This window comes from Ascaphus truei, chromosome 11 (genome assembly GCF_040206685.1).
Source record: "Ascaphus truei isolate aAscTru1 chromosome 11, aAscTru1.hap1, whole genome shotgun sequence".
Taxonomy (NCBI): Eukaryota; Metazoa; Chordata; class Amphibia; order Anura; family Ascaphidae; genus Ascaphus; species Ascaphus truei.
This window is the reverse complement of record NC_134493.1, coordinates 52,344,923-52,366,870: the sequence shown is the minus strand read 5'-3', so window position 1 is coordinate 52,366,870 and position 21,948 is coordinate 52,344,923. Positions and strand designations below refer to the sequence as shown.

General features: G+C 46.3%; 1 protein-coding gene across 1 annotated transcript; it reads left to right on the top strand.

Annotated features, from left to right (window-relative positions):
• Positions 1-305: 305 nt before the first annotated feature.
• Positions 306-16,199, top strand: LOC142463463 (E3 ubiquitin/ISG15 ligase TRIM25-like). The gene is given in 3 exon segments (XM_075566270.1): positions 306-392; positions 12,054-13,546; positions 13,549-16,199. Coding segments are annotated over 3 exon segments (1,563 nt in total). The 5' UTR covers positions 306-360; the 3' UTR covers positions 13,587-16,199.
• The last annotated feature ends 5,749 nt before the right edge of the window (positions 16,200-21,948 follow it).

Genomic DNA, 21,948 nt, shown 5'->3' with positions numbered 1-21,948 from the left:
GTTAGCAGCAGAGTTGGGTGGGGGTGGGGTTAGCAGCAGAGGTGGGTGGGGGCGGGGTTAGCAGCAGAGGTGGGTGGGGGCGGGGTTAGCAGCAGAGGAGGGTGTGGGCGGGGTTAGCAGCAGAGGTGGGTGGGGGCGGGGTTAGCAGCAGAGGTGGGTGGGGGCGGGCTTAGCAGCAGAGATGGGTGGGGGCCGGGTTAGCAGCAGAGGAGATGATTGGTCTGGCAGCGGAGGGGCCGGGTTAGCAGCAGAGGAGATGATTGGTCTGGCAGCGGAGGGGCGGGGTTAGCAGCAGAGGAGCCCTTTTGGTAAGACCTGGAAGTCAGTGAGTACTTCTGGTGTCAGCTACCAGGACCAAAGATGGACTGTTCCTCCTCCTGCTCCAGTGACTGGTAAGTTTTGGAGAGACAGACACAATGCTGGGAGAGACACACACACTGGGGTGAAACAGAGAGAGAGAAACAGACACACTGACTGGGGAGAGAGACACTGACTGGGGAGAGAGACACTGACTGGGGAGAAAAAGAGACACACTGACTGGGGAGAGAGACACACACTGACTGGGGAGAGAGACACACACTGACTGGGGAGAGAGACACACACTGACTGGGGAGAGAGACACACACTGACTGGGGAGAGAGACACACACTGACTGGGGAGAGAGACACACACTGACTGGGGAGAGAGACACACAGACCAGGGGGGAGATATACATTGGGAAAAGGATGGAGGCATAGAAGCAGTACTGCAAACATGTTCTACATTTTTCTGCATACTAATAGGAAGAGCTGCAGTAACGTTTGAGGGGCCCGGCCCCTTCCTGAGGCTAAAGCTACCTGTGTGGGAGGGACACAGACTGGGGGAGGTTGTGTCTGTGTGTCTGTGTGTCTCTGGAAGTATGGCAAGTGTGTGTGGATGGGGAGAGAGAAATCAATAAAACAGCATAAAATGGCGACGCTATTGGACAAATACCAGTATAATATTTGTTTTTAAGTGATGTAATTTGTTTTAGAAATACATTTTTATTGTGTCATGTTTCTACTTTTGGAAATCTGGTCACCCTATCTTTGTGGCTACTTCTGTCAGACCTGAGGCAGAACCCTGTGCGGTTAGGAAGCTTGTAACTTATAAGTTATCTGTTGTACCAATAAAAGGTCTCGCATTACCTTCTCCTCATATGTTACCTTATTAACCTTTTCAATAGAACATCTCGGAGGTTTCGCAGCTCACTACAGGGTCTAAATTAGCATTTGTAAGGGCCATTCTTAAGTGACTGGCAAGATTAACCCTGTGTTTGCCAGGAAGAACGATATAATTGTTTTTAAGGTTTACAACAAACACCTAACTTAAAAGATTACTTAAAGCTGCAGTTCAGGCTCCCGTTTTTGTATTTTTTTTTAACTTCAATAGTTTCATGTGAATTCAATCTCTACTTACCTAAAAAACTGCATAGCTGGCGGTCAATTCGTTCTCGATCTTGATCGGCAAAGTTTGGCGACATCTTTAAATATGGGGAATGTAAATCGTTGCTATAGGAACAAGCATGCTTGTTAAAATAGAATACAAGAATTGGTCTTTCAAAGTTGTTGTTTTTTAAAACCGAAAATGCTAAAAGTATTTTTTCTTACTACAGAACTGATTTATTAAAAAAAAAACACATGCAGGATATTGCATGAACTGCAGCTTTAACCCCCCCCCCCCCCCCAAATGCTAAACCTCGTTATTTACTTTATTTATAAAATGTGTTACCAGGAAGTAATACGTGAGAGTTACCTCTCGTTTTTCTACTCGTCTGCTAAAACTCTGACTCGCCCTCATTCTCTCCCGTCTCGATTACTGCAACCTCCTGCTGTCCGGCCTTCCTGCCTCTCACCTGTCTCCCCTACAATCTATACTAAACGCTGCTGCCAGAATCACTCTACTCTTTCCTAAATCTGTCTCCGCGTCTCCCCTCCTGAAATCCCTCTCCTAGCTTCCGATCAAATCCCGCATTTCACACTCAATTCTCCTCCTCACTTTTAAAGCTTTACACTCTTCTGCTCCTCCTTACATCTCAGCCCTAATTTCTCGCTATGCACCATCCCGACTCTTGCGGTCTTCTCAAGGATGTCTTCTTTTTACCCCCTTTGTATCTAAAGCCCTCTCCTACCTTAAACCTTTCTCACTGACTGCCCCGCACCTCTGGAATGCCCTTCCCCTCCATACCCGACTAGCACCCTCTCTATCCACCTTTAAGGCCCACCTTAAGACACATTTGCTTAAAGAAGCATATGAATAACACTGTGGATAATCCTGGACACATGATACATAAAGCTTGGCCCCCTGCAGACGCACTTACTAGAATTCCCTCTTACTGTCTCTATACGTTCTCCTACCTACCAATTAGATTGTAAGCTCCTCGGAGCAGGGACTCCTTTTCCTTAATTTTACTCTTATGTCTGAAGCACTTATTCCCATGACCTGTTATTTATATTATTTGTTATTTATATGATTCCAACATGTATTACTACTGTGAAGCGCTATGCATATTTATGGCGCTATTTAAATAAAGACATACAATACATACAAGTATGTCCTGGGCACAGAGTTATGATGACAAATACATGGTGACAAATACAGTTACATTAAGTGAGCAGGGTTACACATTATATACAAGACATTGCATGCACAGTAACAAACCCAAACACCTCGTGTGCACAGATAGGTGAGATGCTGATAATTATTATAAAGAATTGTATTCCACATACTGAATATAGCAGCCAGGAACTTACTAGGGTAACAGTCAAGTACCCAAAGTCTGAGTGAAAAACTTGCCACACCCTGTGTACTGAATAATAAGAAATACTGTTTCATTTCTTGTTGCTGAATTCAAGGATGGAGTTTGCTGATGAGAGGGAGGACCGATACTGCTCAATCTGCCTGGGCATTTATACACATCCTGTAATGCTGAGTTGTGGACATAACTTCTGCCAGGGCTGTATTCAGGGTGAGTTCGATACCCAGGAGGAATATGAAGATTATAGCTGTCCTGAATGCGGAAAAACCTTTCATGTTCGACCTGCACTGCAGAAGAACCTGAAGCTGTGTAACATAGTGGAGCGTTTCCTTTCTACTGAGCCAGAGGAGGAGGATGGGTTTGTGATCTTCTGCACTTACTGTGACTCCTCTGTACCTGCTGCTAAAACATGTCTGCTGTGTGATGACTCCCTGTGTGATATTCACCTAAAGGAACACAGTAAGTCAGAGGAACACGTCTTAGTTGAACCAAACTATTCCGTGGAGACCAGAAAATGTCCCATCCACAAGAAGTTGATGAAGTATTACTGCAATGAAGATGCTGCCTGTGTCTGTGTGTCCTGCTTCCTTATCGGAGAGCACAGGGGACACCAGGTGGAGCTGCTGAAGGAGCTCTTGGAGAAGAAGAATTTGGATCTTAGACAATATGTGGAAGAACTGACCTCACAGAGAGATGATATTAAGAAAATTGTCCAGAGTCTGCGGAAACACAGGAGAGAAGTGCAAGAAAAAGCAGCCGGGGTAACAGACCGAGTCACTGCCCTGTTTAGGGACATCAGGGAACAGCTGGAAGTCCTAGAGAAGCGAGTCCTGAGTGAGATCACCAGGCAGGAAGAGCAGGTTTCTCTCCGAGTCTCTGATCTAATCCAGCAGCTGGAAATAAAGAGGGACGAGCTGTCCAGGGAGATGCTTCACATTGAGCAGACGTGCAATGAAGCTGACGCTGAAGGATATGAATTAGACTTTACTGATTTTGTGGAAGAGCATGAGGACAGAGAGAGCGATTTTAAAAAGGCTCCTTCTGTACGTGATTTTGATGAGGTTCTGATCTCACTGACCTTACACAGATTAGCTGATATTGTTACAGATCTAAAAGCAAAGAGACAGTTCTATGTGCAGGAGGCTTCAGACATATTATTGGATGAAAATACAGCAGCAAATAATGTATCTGTATCAGATGACCTGAAAACGGCATCCTGCTCAGAAACAGACCAGTTACTACCGGATACAGCAGAGAGATTTCTGTATTTTCAGGTTTTAAGCACCAGGAGTTTTTCCTCAGGACGACATTACTGGGAGGTGGAGACCAGTGAATCCGGATACTGGAGATTAGGGATGTCCTATCCCAGTATAGACAGGAAACAAGATCAGTGCTGGTTTGGATATAATAAGAAGTCCTGGTGTTTGTGTATGTATGATACAAATAATTCAATGATACATGGTTCAAAACGAAAACGGATATACCCCGAGTCTCCCTTGCAGAGAGTAGGCATATACCTGGACTATGAGGCTGGGCGGCTGTCCTTTTATCAGCTGTGTGACCCGATCAGACACTTACACACCTTCACCGCCACCTTCACTGAGCCTCTTCATGCTGCGTTCTATGTATACAATAATGGCTGGGTCAGAATCAGGAGCTAGGATTACTGATCCCTGCCCAGCAGGGGAAACCCATAGAAGTAAGAATATACTGGGAGGGATTTGATTCAGTGAGCTAGTGAGACAAAAGGAAACAATAGCCAGTTTTTTTTTTATACCTCATAGATGCAAGCAGGTAACGCTACCAGAATGCATTACTATCATTAGTAGGACCCACATACGTATGTCCCCTGCCTATCGCTACTTGTGATTTACATTACTCTTGGACGTATGTGATACCGCTATTTGTAGCAGCAGTATAACGCTACTGGAAGGCATTACTTCTACTGAGAGGCCTTATACCTATATGTTCATTGCCCACCGTGATCTTTCTATTTTTATCTGGCTATATACGTTTCATACCACAAACGGGGACCCCGTGTTTTACACATCACAGATGTGATTAGTAGTTTTATCTACACACATTCGAGAGCTATTTACTCTGTGCTACCAGCATATGTGTCTTTATCTATTGTGTGCAGGGAGTACGCCTCTGACATCCATACATACGGACACGTAGATACATCTACATATATCTGTCCTCGTGAATTAATACTTACCTGCTGGTATTTGTTGCATAGCAAACATCCTTCTTTGGGTCTTATACATTACAGGCTTCATGTGATTCCACAGGATGTACTTCTTTGGCTATCTACCTTATTACTACCAATGTGTACTGTACACTACAAGATAAAATATCCGTATAGTCCACCGCAATTGGATGTTTGGATAATTATAGGAATAATATTTGTTCTCATATACACTCGAGCGCTTATTTACACGTTTGAGATTGTATACGTGTGTGTGTATATAAAATACAGACAATCCCAGCTTACCACCACGCTGCCGCTCAATAACGGGGATTTTAATATCACTGCAAATAATCATCTTTCACTGTGTTTTTTTTTTCTTTTGACGTAATAAAGTTTTATTATTTTATTTTAATAGTAGCCGACCCTTGGTTTTGATACCAGCCCCATGGAGACAATTTGTCTCACGGTCATACAGTCCTAATCACATCTACCTTACTAGCATCGAGTGCATGTTTTGAGGGCCCTTTTTGATCTCATCTTGGATCCACCTTGTTAATAATATATAAATATATATATTTATATATTATTATCAGCATGATTAGAGAAACACTGGAAAGAGATCCCTGGGACCGCCAATGAAGACTGCACTCACGGAGCACACCCCGGGATAGGTAAAACTTAACGTTTATTACAGACTAAGAACATCAAGGTAAACACCGTAAGAACATAATAAAAGAACATACAGGTGTAGACATACAATCGTGCTCGGGCGAAAAACACGACAGGGAGAGCAGCCAATAAAATACCTTAAGGCAATGATTAGGAAGGGGCAATTGAAATCATGTCTTGAGTAAATATTAAAGGCAAAACCCCCTTGTTGGTGTGATTCGACGACTTGATTAAAGTGCTTACTTTAAGCAGTGATCCAGATGGGAAAGCTGGTGGCTAGTGTTTCAAAGTGATCAAATGGGTATCTTGTATAGTATCCAGCTGCAGCGGAAATATGGCGGAATATAGAAGCGAGGTCTGGTTTGTTTTGTTTAACTCTGTTGTTGCTGATCACAAGGTGTTTATGTTCTCAAAGTTGTGGTTAATTAATAAAAAGCCTATTTTGTTTTCTCTTAATGTCTCCTGTTCTAAAAAAAACAAAAACCTGCACACCTCCTATAGGATCCATAAGAGACAAGTCCAATAATCTTCCCTGTTCAACTCAACACTGCATGCCACTTAAAGAGGGCATGCCACTTAAAGAGGGCCTCTTTACATGCAGGCTGCTGTCCCTGCAGGAACGAGTTCCCTCATTCCCATAGATTTAAAGCTTCTCTCTTTTTTAATCATTTGTACATACAGTAGTCAGTGATCAGGGCTTGCCTTACCTTTGGCGGGGCCCAAGACAGCATGCTGGCAGTGGGGACCCTCCTCCTGGCCTCGCCATGACAATGCGACGCGGCCAAAGGCCGCTCCGCATAAGGTAAAAGCCCCGGCGTGCACACATGCACCTTCCCTGACCCTACCTCTTACCTCCCCCAGCTAACGATGAACACACACACACACCCCCTCCACCGTCCCTACTTCGGGGTGAGCAGCGGTGCGGTCCTGTGCTGGTTTGGGTAATCCCCAGCTTGGGTAAACTAACAGAGTAGGACTTTTAAGCGGGAGATTCGAAAGTGCTCAGCCGTAAATCGCACAAGAGAGGCCTGGACGGTCTCTACCCCCACAAGGGTGCAAGCCAACCCCGGATAAGTCTTGGAAGTGGCACCTGGCACCTCGGTAGTTGCTCCCCCTGATTTTGTGTTGGGCTTGCTAGCTCCGTACAGAATAAATACTCCTTTATTGCACCGCTTTGTCCTGTCTGGTGCCTTGATCCCGGTGTAAAGTTCTGGTCTCCTGTGACATCCGTGTAACCGACAGACCTTCTAATGTATCTGCTTCACACCTGCAGGACTAACCAGCTGCAATTATTGCTCTGCTTTGCCCACTCATTCACCCTTACTGCTACAGTTATACTAGTTGATGGCTACTGATCACAGTGCATCGAAAAAATGATGTCATAGCTATTGTTTTTGGTATATGGAAACCTGTATATAGGACTGCTTAGATCTATATAAAGAGTAGTGTATGCATTATTATTCATGTACAGATGGTACATAAATGTCATAACAGCAGCCTAGTCTATGCATACCTTAAATACATTCATTTATTAATATAGTTTAATTACAGCAGTGGTTGGTGTGATGATGTATGTTTGGTATATGCAAATCTGAATGGCTGGCGTGTGGAAATAATGTGTTTTGCTGTTATTCTGTATCCAATACACACACAGCCGCAGCATCTCCTGTTTAAATTATACGTATAGCATCACTAACTTATAGTAGATATGGTGTCGGGGAAGGGTTTATGCATTTCTATGTGTAGAGCACGCACACAAACAATGAAGAAAGATGTAGTCCATAGCACTCCGCAGAATAGAAACACCCTAATCGGTGCCGCAAGGCGGGTACAAAAAAAAATCAACAGCGGCGTTTCAGACCGCCAGGGAAAAAGGGAAAAGACTCTTTGCGGTCTTAAATGTCGTTGATTTTTGTTAACCTGCCTTAATGCATTGCCACACATTTTCCCATTTTTTTTTCTACTCTGGAGGGCTGCGGACTACCTCTTACCCGTATTGTATTCTGATCTGGTTTTGGTGAACATGAATTGTCCCACCTGCACCCAATATATACGCCACGGATTTTTATTCTCATTTATCACATCGGGAATGCCCGGCAATTTTCTGGTCATTAGAAAATGGTATGAAATACAGAAGAATTTACAATGCATCTGATCTCAGACGCGCTATTTGAGATGGTTGGGTATATATACACACACACACACACACACACACACCACCACCCCCCCCCCCCCCCATTGCTGTTTATATCTGAAATCGGTGGGGAGAGATATTGGATGTCTGCTCTTGCTCATAACCCTCGTATTATCATCTGCTCCTGCAAAATCAGATCTGATAACAGGCAAAGCGCTAAAACCTTTTGTACCGGTGGATCTTGCAGAGCCAATCGTGGGCGGCAATGGGTGACATGGGATAACAAGCACCCCCCTTTCTCCCACCAGATCTGTTTTGGATGGACATTGAGCAAAACACTCCTGCCTCCATTGCTTCCTTCCCACCCTTTCTCCTCCTCCTCCTCTGTGGCACTCGCCCTGCCCCCCTCACATGACTAGCTAGGGACAGAGGCAGCTCCCCGTGAGGCCTGAAAGGAGGAGGATTACGCAGCTGCAGCAGTGAAGGGGAAAGAGCACGGAGAAGGTAAGACTTTCCCCCTCCGACCACCCGCTGTCCCTCCCTTTCCTGTCTCTCTTTTCTCCCCCCCCCCAAGTCACCCTGTTACCCCACCTCATGTTACCCCCTCTACCCCTCGTCCTCTGTGCAAGTGTATAGTGCCGCCTGGTTATATACCCTGCGTCGGTGTATAGTGCCGTCTGGTTATATACCCTGCGTCTGTGTATAGTGCCGCCTGGTTATATACCCTGCGTCGGTGCATAGTGCCGCCTGGTTATATACCCTGCGTCGGTGCATAGTGCCGCCTGGTTATATACCCTGCGTCGGTGCATAGTGCCGCCTGGTTATATACCCTGCGTCGGTGTATAGTGCCGCCTGGTTATATACCCTGCGTCGGTGTATAGTGCCGCCTGGTTATATACCCTGCGTCGGTGTATAGTGCCGCCTGGTTATATACCCTGCGTCTGTGTATAGTGCCGCCTGGTTATATACCCTGCGTCTGTGTATAGTGCCGCCTGGTTATATACCCTGCGTCGGTGTATAGTGCCGCCTGGTTATATACCCTGCGTCTGTGTATAGTGCCGCCTGGTTATATGCCGCCTGGTTATATACCCTGCGTCTGTGTATAGTGCCGCCTGGTTATATACCCTGCGTCGGTGTATAGTGCCGCCTGGTTATATCCCCTGCGTCGGTGTATAGTGCCGCCTGGTTATATACCCTGCGTCGGTGTATAGTGCCGTCTGGTTAAATACCCTGCGTCGGTGTATAGTGCCGCCTGGTTATATACCCTGTGTCGGTGTATAGTGCCGCCTGGTTATATACCCTGTGTCGGTGTATAGTGCCGCCTGGTTATATACCCTGTGTCGGTGTATAGTGCCGCCTGGTTATATACCCTGCGTCGGTGTATAGTGCCGCCTGGTTATATACCCTGCGTCGGTGTATAGTGCCGCCTGGTTATATACCCTGCGTCGGTGTATAGTGCCGCCTGGTTATATACCCTGCGTCGGTGTATAGTGCCGCCTGGTTATATACGCTGCGTCGGTGTATAGTGCCGCCTGGTTATATACGCTGCGTCGGTGTATAGTGCCGCCTGGTTATATACCCTGCGTCGGTGTATAGTGCCGCCTGGTTATATACCCTGCGTCGGTGTATAGTGCCGCCTGGTTATATACCCTGCGTCGGTGTATAGTGCCGCCTGGTTATATACCCTGCGTCTGTGTATAGTGCCGCCTGGTTATATACCCTGTGTCGGTGTATAGTGCCGCCTGGTTATATACCCTGCATCGGTGCATCGGTGCATCTGTGGTTATATACCCTGTGTCGGTGTATACTGCCATCCGGTTATATACCCTGTGTCGGTGTATAGTGCCGCCTGGTTATATACCCTGCGTCGGTGTATAGTGCCGCCTGGTTATATACCCTGTGTCGGTGTATAGTGCCGCCTGGTTATATACCCTGTGTCGGTGTATAGTGCCGCCTGGTTATATACCCTGTGTCGGTGTATACTGCCATCCGGTTATATACCCTGTGTCGGTGTACTGTATGACAAATTATCTAGTACAGTACTATGTTTTTTCTATATATTCTTTCTTCAGAAAAATGGTTAATTTAGTTCAATCCTTTGGCTAAAACATTTTACGCCTGCGTCCCATCCCGGTGATCCCATCCCGGCAGGTCCTACACTGCCCATTTCACACCGTCTTTTGTATTTCTTCCACTGGAAAGAGAAACGCAGAAACAAACCAATGATATATCCCACACCATGGGATGCATGAGATGTACGCTCTGCCTACGGCCAACTTATAGTGCTGGCGACACGACTGATGACGTCACGCGTCGCCACTGGCTAAAGTTGTCATTTGATTTTTAGCGACAAGACCAGTGACGTCTCCTAAAAGGGGCGGGCCGCGCAATTTGATTGGTTTAGAGACAGTCACATGTGGCGACTGTCTCTAAAAAAATCACATTTTCCCGGCTTCGATATTTTTGGTCGCGACATGTCGCCGTCGCGCTTACTATAAGCGCTTCCGACGGAGTCAATGTATTTGTTTCGGCGCGATGTCGCGTCGCAAGGCACTATTAGCGCAGCCTAAGGATTTAAAATGTAGGAGCACAATGTGAGCTACAGGACAGTTACAACTGGTTAAAAACCAGCAGTGCCATAATGCAGGGGGGTGCAAACTTTTTTTGCCTGCGCCCCCCCCCTGCTGGCGGTCACCTCACCTCCGGCCCCCCCTAACCCCCACTGGCGTCGGCTCTGGCGTCATGATGTCACGTTGCCACAGAAACGTGACGTCACATGACCTCTGATGCCACGTTGCCATGGCGACGCGTGTGGAGCCACGGTAAGTAAAGGTTTACAGAGGCCCTGCAACTCCCCCGACACTTAATGCAAGCGCCTCCGGGAAGCGCGTGGGGCCTCTGTAAACCGCGCCCCCCCGGGTCACGCCCACCAGTTTGTGCTCACTGCCATATTGAATATAGTGAGAGAACAAGAGTGCAACAAAATATACACTCCCAGCTTATTGCTACTTAATCGCCACCTTTCTCCCGCAGGCAGCAGGGACCTGGCCTTAGGGTGAGGCCCCACTGCACGCGCCTGCACGCCCGCCTTGCGAACTGGCGGCGCGTGCAGAGAGCTATACCACGATCTGCGGTCTGCAGGTGGCGTTCTGAGGTGGGGGGGGCGTGGCCAAAACGGGCTGTGTTGGCACGGCCATGACGAGGGGGCGGGGCCACGACGCCGGCCAAACTTTTAAAAAAAACATGCCACACACACACACGCACACACACGCTTCTGTGACACACACGGAGCTTAGCAGAGTTCTCCCCCCAACTCTCGATCTCCCCCCTCGCTCCCCTGCCTCTCTGATTGGCTCCCTGCCACCACGTGACGCGTCGCCGCTCGGGATCACAAACTGGTTGTAGCCCCTGCCGGCTGACGCGTCACAGTGCGCAGTGAGCCTGGGAGCGAGGGGGGACTGGGGACAGCCAGGGAGCAGGTAAGGGGCTGGTGAGAGGCGCGCGCCGCCGGCTGCACTGGGGACCTGGCCTTAGGAAGAACCCTGTGAGGTTAGAAAGCTTGTAATTGACCAAGTATCTGTTTCGCAAATAAAAGGTCTCACATTAACTACTCCTTCTCCACCTTTGTTACTTTAATAGCCTTTTCAAAAGAACATTGAAAAGGGAGAAGGAGTGGCTCAGTGAGTAAAGACACTGACTGGCAGTGAGATTGAAGCTGGGAAACCTGGTTCAATCCCTGTGTTGGCTCCTTGTGACCTTGGGCAAGTCACTTTATCTCCCTGTGCCTCAGGCACCAAAACCATAGATTGTAAGCTCCACGGGGCAGGGACCTGCACCTGCAAAATGTCTCTGTAAAGCGCTACGTAAAACTAGCAGCGCTATACAAGAACATGCTATTATATTAACATCTATCTGGGAGGTTTCACAGCTAACTACAGGGTCTAAATTAGCATTTGTAAGAGTAATTCTAAAGTGACGCAGCAAGCTTAACCCTGTGTTTACCACGACGAACCGTAGAATTATTTTTTGGGTTTACAACACCTAGCTGACTTAAAAGGTTACAAAATCCTCAAGGTGCTTAACCTCCATCACATGTACCCCAACACCTCATGGGAGCACAGATAGGTGAGGTGCTGATAATTCTTCTAAATAAACATATACTGCATACTACAGCCAGGAACTAACGGGGTTAACAGTCAAGTACCTAAAGCCTGTGTGACAAACTTGACATACCCTGTGTGCTAAATAATAAGAGATTTGTTTCATTTCTTGTTTCTTTCAAGCATGGCGTCTGCTGATCTGAGAGAGGAGCTTAACTGCTCCATCTGCCTGAGCATTTATACCCAGCCTATAATGCTGACATGTGGACATAACTTCTGCCAGGGCTGTATTGGGAGGGTGTTGGATTCCCAGGAAGGATCTGGAGTTTATAGCTGTCCTGACTGCAGAGCAGCGTTTCAGGAGCGTCCTGCACTGCAGAGGAACCTGAAGCTGTGTAACATAGTGGAGCGTTTCCTTTCTACTCAGCCAGAGCAGGAGGAGGCTGTGATCTTCTGCACTTACTGTGACTCCTCTGTACCTGCTGCTAAAACCTGTCTCCAGTGTGAAACCTCCCTGTGTGATAAGCACCTAATGAAACACAACAAATCAGTGAAACATGTCTTAATTGAACCAATCACTTCATTAGAGAACAGAAAATGCTCCATCCACAAGAAGCTCCAAGAGTATTACTGCTCTGAGGATGCTGTCTGTGTCTGTGTGTCCTGCTGCCTGGTCGGAGAGCACAGGGGACACCAGGTGGAGCTGCTGAATGAGGCCTCTGAGAAGAAGAAGGAGAAACTAAGAAATCTTCTGGATAAACTGACCTCCGTGAGACAGGAGACTGTGAAGAGAGCCCAGAGTCTGCAGGAACAGAAGAGAGAAGCGCAAGAAAAGGCACCTGGGGAAACAGACCAAGTCACTGCCCTGTTTAGGGACATCAGGGAACAGCTGGAAGTCCTAGAGAAGCAACTCCTGAGTGAGATCACCAGGCAAGAAGAGCAGGTTTCTCTCCAAGTCTCTGATCTAATCCAGCAGCTGGAAATAAAGAGGGACAAGCTGTCCAGGGAGATGCTTCACATTGAGGAGCTCTGTAGCATCCCTGATCCATTATCTGTTTTACAAGAATGTGAATCAGACAATGCTGACTTTTGTGAGCAGGGAGAAACTGATACTGGAGATAATGAGGACAAAACAAGAGATTATAAAAAGGCCGATGCTGTAGGGGATTTGTATGAGGTTCTGATCTCACTGACTTTACAGAGATTAACTGATTTTGTGACTGATCTAAAAGCAAAGAGAGGGTTCTATGTGGAAACTTCAGACATATTGCTGGATGTGAATACAGCTGGTGATTATGTAATTGTATCGGATGACTTGAAAACGGCCTCTTGGTCAGGAACAAACCAGACACGACCAGATTCACAAGAGAGATTTATGTTGTCTCAAGTTTTAAGCACCAGGAGTTTTTCCTCAGGACAACATTATTGGGAAGTGGAGACCAGTGAATCAGGGATCTGGATGGTAGGGATTTCCTATCCCAGTATAGAAAGGAAAGGAGATCAGTCCTGGATCGGATATAATAAGAAGTCCTGGTGTTTGCGCATGTCTGATAAAAGTTATTTAGTGATACATGACTCAAAACAAAAAATATTATATCCCGAGTCTTCGTTGCAGAGATTAGGAATATACCTGGACTATGAGGCTGGGCGGCTGTCCTTTTATCAGCTGTGTGACCCGATCAGACACTTGCACACCTTCACCGCCACCTTCACTGAGCCTCTGCATGCTGCGTTATGTGTATATAATGGCTGGGTCAGAATTAGGAGCTAGGGACTGCCCAGAGGAGGAAACCCATAAAAATAGTATATATAATATAGTACATAGAAATAATATTATACTAGGAAGGGATTCAGTGAGCTAGGGAGAGGAAATTAAAATATATTGCCAGTTTTTACACTTCTCACATGTTAATCAGTTAACCAAAGTGGCCCCTTCAACACTTTGCAATGCAATGTATAGATCTTACACACCTGACCTCGTATAGACGTAATATAGAAGCATATCCCAATTACATACATATGTGTAACCCCTTTGGGATTACTATGGCCTTAAGGGGTTAACTGTGTGGGCCTACACAGAGTAACACCCCATTCCCATCGCATGGTGCTGGGTGACTAGGTGGAATCACAGCCCTGCCTTTTTCTGCCTAGTGACATCATGGCAGGGTATATAAAGAAGGGGAATGCTTCTAGGAGGCTAGGTTCCTGAGAGGTGTAAGTGGAGGAGCCTCAGGTGGAAATAGGTTCCCAGTAAGGGGATAGATGATGTACATAAATATATCCCTGTTGTTTTGTAGTCAGGGAAGTGCCCCACTGGGGTAAGGACCATAGCCACGATAGAATTGAAGACAACAGGCTCCTAAAGGGGAGGCCTATGTTCCTTAGGGGCTACCCCGACCATAGCCCTAGGTCTCAGTTGGATAAGAATCCCACTATACAGTACGTGGATAATGATCCCCCATGCTACCACAGCCCCAGAGTGTTACAGGTGAGGTGCGCAGGACAGTGTGCAGGGGTGACGATCCGCCAGATGTAGTGAGTAAGGGTAGCCCAAGCTGGGACCCTGGAAGTATAGAGGTATGGACCCAATGTGAGAGAGGGCAACCTAACGCTTTAGCGCTGCGATGCATGAAACGCGTTGGAGGTTGCCCACCGTGTGTTTTTTTTTTTCCCCATTTGTTGCGATGTGATCAGTTGAGCAATAAATATTGTTGTATAGCGATCCAGTTTGCCATCCTTCCATGCTGCATACACGCCTAGCCTGCACGGACCAGCACCCTGACAATGTGCCGCATCCTGAGCAGGCAATATCACAGACGCCTATGTAACCTCCCTAAGAGCCGGGCTGAGACCCGGGCGAGAAACTTTAAGGTAACGGAGTCAGCAGGGACGACCACTGGTTCTCACTCCTCCCCCACAAAGGGAGCATTGCCACAGAACCAAACTGAACTAAAAAAGCAGTGGTTTGTGTTAGGCAAAGACTTGTGAAGAGTGGTACTGATGGCGCCTTTAAATAAATTAAAGCTTGTAATGTCAATTAAGGAGTCATCCAGTGTTTAAAGACAGCGTACAGCCCATTCACTTAAGTGGGATATAAAGGGCCCTGTAGAATAGCACTACTTGGTAAATATGGGCTATCATTTTTCTTTTATGAAAAAACTGTTAACTAGGCAATTGGTGTCATGAGAAAAATGTCAATACTGGTCAGATTTATGTGAACTATTTTCAAATAGAAGCAATCCATGCAACACAAAAAATAAATAAAAAAGTAGCCTTTTATCACCTTTATTCAAAACCAATTACCCAAGCTGCCGATTGATTAGTACTCCCATGATCAATCAGCAAAGATCCAGCTTCCCTGGGTTCACTAAATGAAGCTTTGATTGAAACCTAAAAGGTGGCCAGTCAGTGTAACGCAGCAGCTACAATGTATTCCTATATTACCATGGTAACATTATCTATTGTTACACCTTGCAGCTTAAACTGCTGGGACCATTGTTATAATTTGTTGCCAACCAGGAAAGTTTGCAAAGATCTTGCACTGCTCAGGAAATGGGCTAAAACCTGGTATAGAAAGCAAAGGATGCCCAATATATTGAAACTCATTACAAATGGCATGTAACGTATTTATTTTTGGTAAGCATTAATCGTTTACTACAGGGCAGAAAAACAAACAAAAAAAAAAGTGGTGTAAGATATTGCATGGATTGCTTCTTTAAACCAGTATGAGGTGGCAGCTGTCAATATTGTTTCCTAAGATTCATTCACACACTCCGCCTGTAAAAATCAGCCAAATAGAAATGTAGGTACAGGACAGTGATGATCACAGTAAAAACGTTCAAAAATACTTCTATTTCTCCAGTTCTTTTTTTATTTTATTTTTTTAAAAGGAGTGTAAGCACCTTGTTTTAATATACACGTTTCTTGTACCTACAGTGAACCATTAAAGATGAAATTACAGGGGAGAGCTTCAGAAACGAGACAGGTCTCTTCCCCCGGTTTGGCGTGCAGTTTTACCCTACAGATGACTGCTATCTGTTTAATTTGGTGCCATGTGCCCCACAATATGTTGCAGGCCTCTTACAGAGAAAGGGGTTATCCTGCTAAGGACAAGTATACATCCAAGCTGGTTTGAGCACTGCAGCTCCCTGCTAACTCCGTTACACTGGGGCAGTTAATAGAAGGTGACGCTGGATTTGCCCCCAGGTGGGTTCAGGACCCTGTTGGGCCCACGCCCCGCGGTCACACAAGTGGGGCTCGTGGGCAGTCAGCGCAGGATCTGGTGCCACAACTCGCTGCTCCTTGACAACAGGCTTCTTCTCTTGGTGCTGCAGCCGGGGGCTCAGCTTTCTTTGAAAGACAAAACGTGGACCACTTAACAGATTGCAGCTCCAATGTACTGAAGCGCTGGGGAATTACACAGATGTACAAAGGAACATAGGGCACAACGGGTTTAGCAAATCAAACTCATTTATTGAGCCAACACGTGTTGGCTCAATAAATGAGTTTGATTTGCTAAACCCGTTGTGCGCTATGTTCCTTTGTTCATCTGTTCAGGACTGATTGCAGGCTTTCGTGCAAACACTGGAGCACCGGTAACTGTATCATTATTTTTCTTTTTGAGGTGTGCAGCATTTCTCTTATATTGTCTGGAATTACACAGATGTGACATGTTGTTAAAACCCCGCACAGCTCAGATGTTCTATACATGCAGAGGCAGCACAAAGACTGCAGCAGAACCTCTTCGGAAGCAGAGCTAGCAATCTGTGTTAAAAGGACCGTCTGAACAGCGATGCGAAGTGAGGCGGGATGGGCGGTTAGCATACGTACTTGGTGCTCATTTCTGAGCATCGCCTGCTCCATGTAAAGTGATGTTGTCCTGTAAGATACAAAGGAGAGCAGTTCAGCGACCGTTGTGGTTACTTGGTGACGGACACAGAGAAGTGCTGCACTTCCCCCCGACCCTCTGCAGCTGTCGGAATACTGTAGCTATGCGTGGGCGTGGCTGTATTCTGGTGTGGGCGGAGTTATACATTGGTCGCAGCCTGTGCAATGTGATTATGTGGGAGGAGTTCTGCTTGTGGGCGTGGCTGTATTCCGGTGTGGGCGTGGCTTTCTGCACCGCTGGAATACTGTAGCTATGCCTCTCTGGGCGGGGGCTGCGTGTCCATGTGGGAGGGGTTATGTGTTGGTGGGCGTGGCTGTTTCGTGACAAGAAATCAGAGTAAAGAAGTGTGTGTGTGTCATTGTGTGTGTCATTGTGTGACTGGTGTAAGGCTGTGTGTGTGACTGGTGTAAGGCTGTGTGTGTGTCATTGTGTGACTGGTGTAAGGCTGTGTGTGTGTCATTGTGTGACTGCTGTAAGGCTGTGTGTGTGTCAGTGTGTGGCTGCTGTAAGGCTGTGTGTGTGTCATTGTGTGACTGCTGCAAGGCTGTGTGTGTGTCATTGTGTGACTGCTGTAAGGCTGTGTGTGTGTCAGTGTGTGGCTGCTGTAAGGCTGTGTGTGTGTCAGTGTGTGACTGCTGTAAGGCTGTGTGTGTGTCAGTGTGTGACTGCTGTAAGGCTGTGTGTGTCAGCATAAGGCGAAGTACTATCATTAAGTGTTGGGTTGTGTGCTTGTAGTACAACTGTGAGCTATATGAGTGAGCGCTGTGTGTGTACTCCTGAGGAAGCCACACACCCTTTTCTGGCGAAACGCGTAGAGTGGGAGCCGTTCTGAGAGGAGAGAGGAGAGAGGCGAGATTGCCATACAGAAACTCACCTAGCCGCGCCCGGAAGTGACGAATCGGGACAGAGCGGAAGAGACGCACCGGCGGAGAGAGAGGCAGGATTATCCACCCGAGAGGCAGCTCCAAGTGCAGTACCTGCGAATAACAGCTGAAGGGGATTCTGATAGCCCACGGGGGGATACAGCCTGGAAAGACGCAGTCCACCGCCGGAGACATACAGCCCCAGAGAGAGACGAAATACACCAAGCCACATCGGAGGAGGCGGGTGAGCCTGAAGTTAACACACTCTTCTCTCCCTGATCACAATGATTGTGAAAAATGCTTAAACTATATGTTTTTATTGTAAGTGTCCATTTTTAAACCTTATAAAGTCTAGTTTTATTATTGTACTGGTCTGCACTATGGTATCATTTTTTTCACATACACTTGGTTGCTGAGCTGAGAATTGGAGACCGCATCACAGAGTGGAGAAAAACCTCCTTAGCAGAGACCATTGTGTGTCAAAACCGCTTGAATACAACTTACATCTTGTAAGTAGGCACAACATACGAGCCAAGACAAGACATAGAGTTTTACACTAATTTAAAACTGTCTACACTTAGATTGTTTTTTTGTCTTTTTGTTCTATTTCCCTCCATGCTCCCCCTGGATTACAACGATAGTGTGTACTGGTATCACACACCCTGCTTTGTGTGACTAGTACAGCTGCTTGTGGCAGTGCTGGTATCACACACCCTGTGTGTTAGTTCAGCAGTGCTTTGTCTGACTCTGTACTGTCTGTGTGTGTCTGTGCAGGTATCAAATCAAATCAGCTTTATTGGCATGACGAAAGAACATTTCAGTGTTGCCAAAGCGTGAATAATAGGGGGTGGGTGATAATAATTACACGAATACTAGGGGGTAGGGTATAATGATTGCACGGTATATGGGTAACAGTTTTGTACAGGGGTGTAGGGGTTAGTGGACGTCTCTCAGCTTGTGGCAGGTGCTGATATAGTGTGCGGCCAGTTCTGCTGTGGTTTCATCTTCTCCCAGGAGGATCGCTATTTTTTGGTTCTCTTCTGTATTATTAAAGTTCTGGATAACAGCAGTGAGTTTCTCTAGGTGGGCACTCCTCACTTCAGAGTATTGTGTGCAACGCAACAGGAAGTGAGTTTCATCTTCTACCTCTCCTAGCTCACATCTTTGGCACAGTCTCATCTCCCGGGGCTTCCAGTTCTTTCTGTGCCTGCCTGTTTCTATTTCTAGGCTGTGGGCACTTATTCTGTACTGGCTCAGGGTCTGTCTCTGTTTTGGGTCTTTTACCTTCAGTAGGTAGGGTGCCAGAGTGTATTCTCTCTGTAGGCTGTGGTAGGTCTCCAGCTTCTTTGAGCGTTGGATATCATTTTCCCACATTGTCACATACTGCTTCTTCATTTCGTTGGCGATTGAGTTGATTTCTTTTTTCGGCAGGTTGTTAATCTGTGTGGGGTTTTGTCCTTGGAGTGAGAGGACAAGTTGTTTGATGGCACAGGGTTTAGTGAGGAGGTCCTGGCTTCGCATTGCACTGTAGCAGTAAGACTGTGGGTGGCTGGTGTTTAGGTGAGCCCAGAATGTCAGTGCTCTCTTCTGTACCGTGAGCAGTAGAGGAAAGCGGCCCAGCTCAGCCCGGCATGCATTGTTTGATGTACTCCTGTGTACTTGGAGAAGGTATTTGCAGAATTCCAGATGCAGTATTTCTGTTGGGCTGGTATCCCATTTTGTGGAGTCTGGGTATGTTACAGGGCCCCACACCTCGCTGCCATACAGAAGGATGGGTGTGATGATGCTGTTGAATATTTTCTCCCAGATTCTTATTGGTGGTTTGAGGTGGTACATCTGTTTCCTTATTGCATAAAATGCTCTGCGGGCCTTCTCCTTCAGTGTATTTATGGCCAGGTTGAATTTCCCTGATGAGCTGATTGTTAGACCAAGGTGTAGCTCGTTGTCTGTTCCAGTGCATTGTCGTCCAGTGTGAATTGCGATATGGTTGGATGTGTTTTAGATTTTTTCTGGAATACCATTATTCTGTTTTTTTCTAGGGTCACAGAGAGTGCCCAGGTCTGGCTGAATTTTTCTAGTATTGCCAGTTTCTGTTGGAGGCCCTGTTCTGTTGGAGACAGCAAGAGCAGGTCGTCTGCGTATAGTAGAGACTTAATCTCAGTTCCAGCCAAGTTGAGCCCAGGTGCTGAGGAGGATTCTAGGGCTGCTGCGAGCTCATTAATGTAGATGTTAAAAAGTGTGGGACTCAGGCTGCAGCCCTGTCTAACTCCACGGCCTTGATGGAAGAAGTCTGTCCTTTTGTTATTAACTTTCACGCAGCATTTGTTTTTAGAGTACATACTTTTCATTGTGTTGTATGTTCTCCCCCCTATTCCGCTCTCTAGTATTTGTAGCAATAGGCTTGGATGCCAGATGGAGTCGAAGTCTTTTTTGAAGTCCACAAAGCAAGCAAAGCTTTTGCCCTTGTTGGTGTTGTGGACGTGCTTATTAATCAGGCTGTGTAAGGTATAGATGTGATCCGTGGTGCGGTGGTTTGACAGGAAGCCTGTCTGGCTCTTACTCAGTACACTCTGCTCTGTCAGGAAGGTGAGGATTCTGCTGTTCAAGATGCTGTTGAACAGTTTCCCCAGGGTGCTGCTGACACAGATTCCTCTGTAATTGGATGGGTCCATCCTGTCTCCTTTCTTGTGAATAGGGGTTATCAGTCCTTCGTTCCACAGTTCAGGGAAGTAGCCAGTAGTGAGGACCAGGTTGAACATTTTCAGTATTGCTTCTTGTATAGATGGATTGCTATACTTCAGCATCTCTTGTAGAATGCCATCTGGTCCGCTGGCTTTCTTGGTTTTTATTAGTTTTATTTTTTCTTTTATTTCCTGGATTGTGATTGGTATGTCCAGGGGGTTTTGGTTATCTTTTATAGTGTTCTCCAGTGATGTTTGTTTGGAGAGGATTTGTTTTTGTTCTTGCGTCAGGTTTTCTTCTGGGATTTCTTGGTAAAGGTCCTCGAAGTAGTTTTTCCAGATGTTGCCATTCTGAATGGCCAGGTGTCTGTTATTCTTCTTTGTATCCAGATGTTTCCAGGTTTGCCAGAAAGTATTTTCATCTAATGCTTCTTCAATTCTTTCTAATTTTTTGGCAATGTGGTTTTATTTTTTCTTACTTAGGGTGTGCCTGTAGGGCTTTAGGTGTTGGTGGTACCTCATTCGTAGTTCTGTATTGTTTGGGTCTCTGTGTTTTTGGTTTGATGTTGTTCGCAGGCTTTTTCTAAGGGTGTTGCATTCCTTATCAAACCATTTTTCTTTGATTTTGTCATTTGTTGTTGGTCTGTTAGGGCTAGTTTTTTTCAGGTTTGATGTCTTTGCTATTGGATGGAATATTTTGTTGAGGTTTCTTACTGCCAGGTTTACGCCGTGTTTGTTCTGCTCGTAGTTTGTGTCCTGGAAGCTTTGGAGTAGGTTTCCAACTTCTGAGCTGTAGATTGTTTCTGTGTATGTCGCGAGGCTCTGTTTTGTCCATTTGTAGGTGGATTTCAGGCTATGAAGGTTGGAGAGGGTTTTTTGTGTTGTGCTTGGTTGGTCTGGTCTCTTAATAAAGAGCAGGGTTTGATTGTGGTCTGATAGGGGTGATGCTGGTGTAACTATGAAAGCACTGATGGCTTGTGGGTCTATGTCGGTTATTGCGTAGTCCACTACGCTGCTGCCCAGCACGGAGCTATATGTGTATCTACCCAAAGAGTCTCCTCTTGTCCGTACATTGATAATGTACAGTCCCAGACCGCGACACAGGTTTAGGAGCTCTTTACCATTTTTGTTTGTTGCACTGTCGTAGCTGGTTCTTTGACGTGTCACAGAGCTATGACAAGTGTCATTTCCAAAGATGTATTTATTTCCATCTGAAGATATGAAATCCTGTTCTCTGCCTGTTCTGGCGTTCAGGTCTCCACATATCAGCACTTTGCCCAGGGTCTGAAAGTGGATTGCCTCTGTCTGCAGGGTCTCGAAGATGTCTGGATTGTAGTATGGGGAGTCGGAGGGGGGGATGTATGCTGCACATAGGTATGTGTCATATAGATGGGTGAACATGGAGCCTTTTATTTGTAGCCACAAGTGGGTATCTCCTCTCTTCATTGGGTTTATTTGGCTGTTAAGCTCCTCTTTGTACCATATAATGATTCCTCCTGAATGACAGCCTCGTTTTACACCTTTGTGTTTTTGGGCTGGGACTAGGAGCACACTATAACCCATAGGTATGAGAGATATCTCCTCCGATTGGATCCATGTTTCGTGGAGAATAAAAATGTCTATGCTCGTCAACTTGTTTTTGAAGT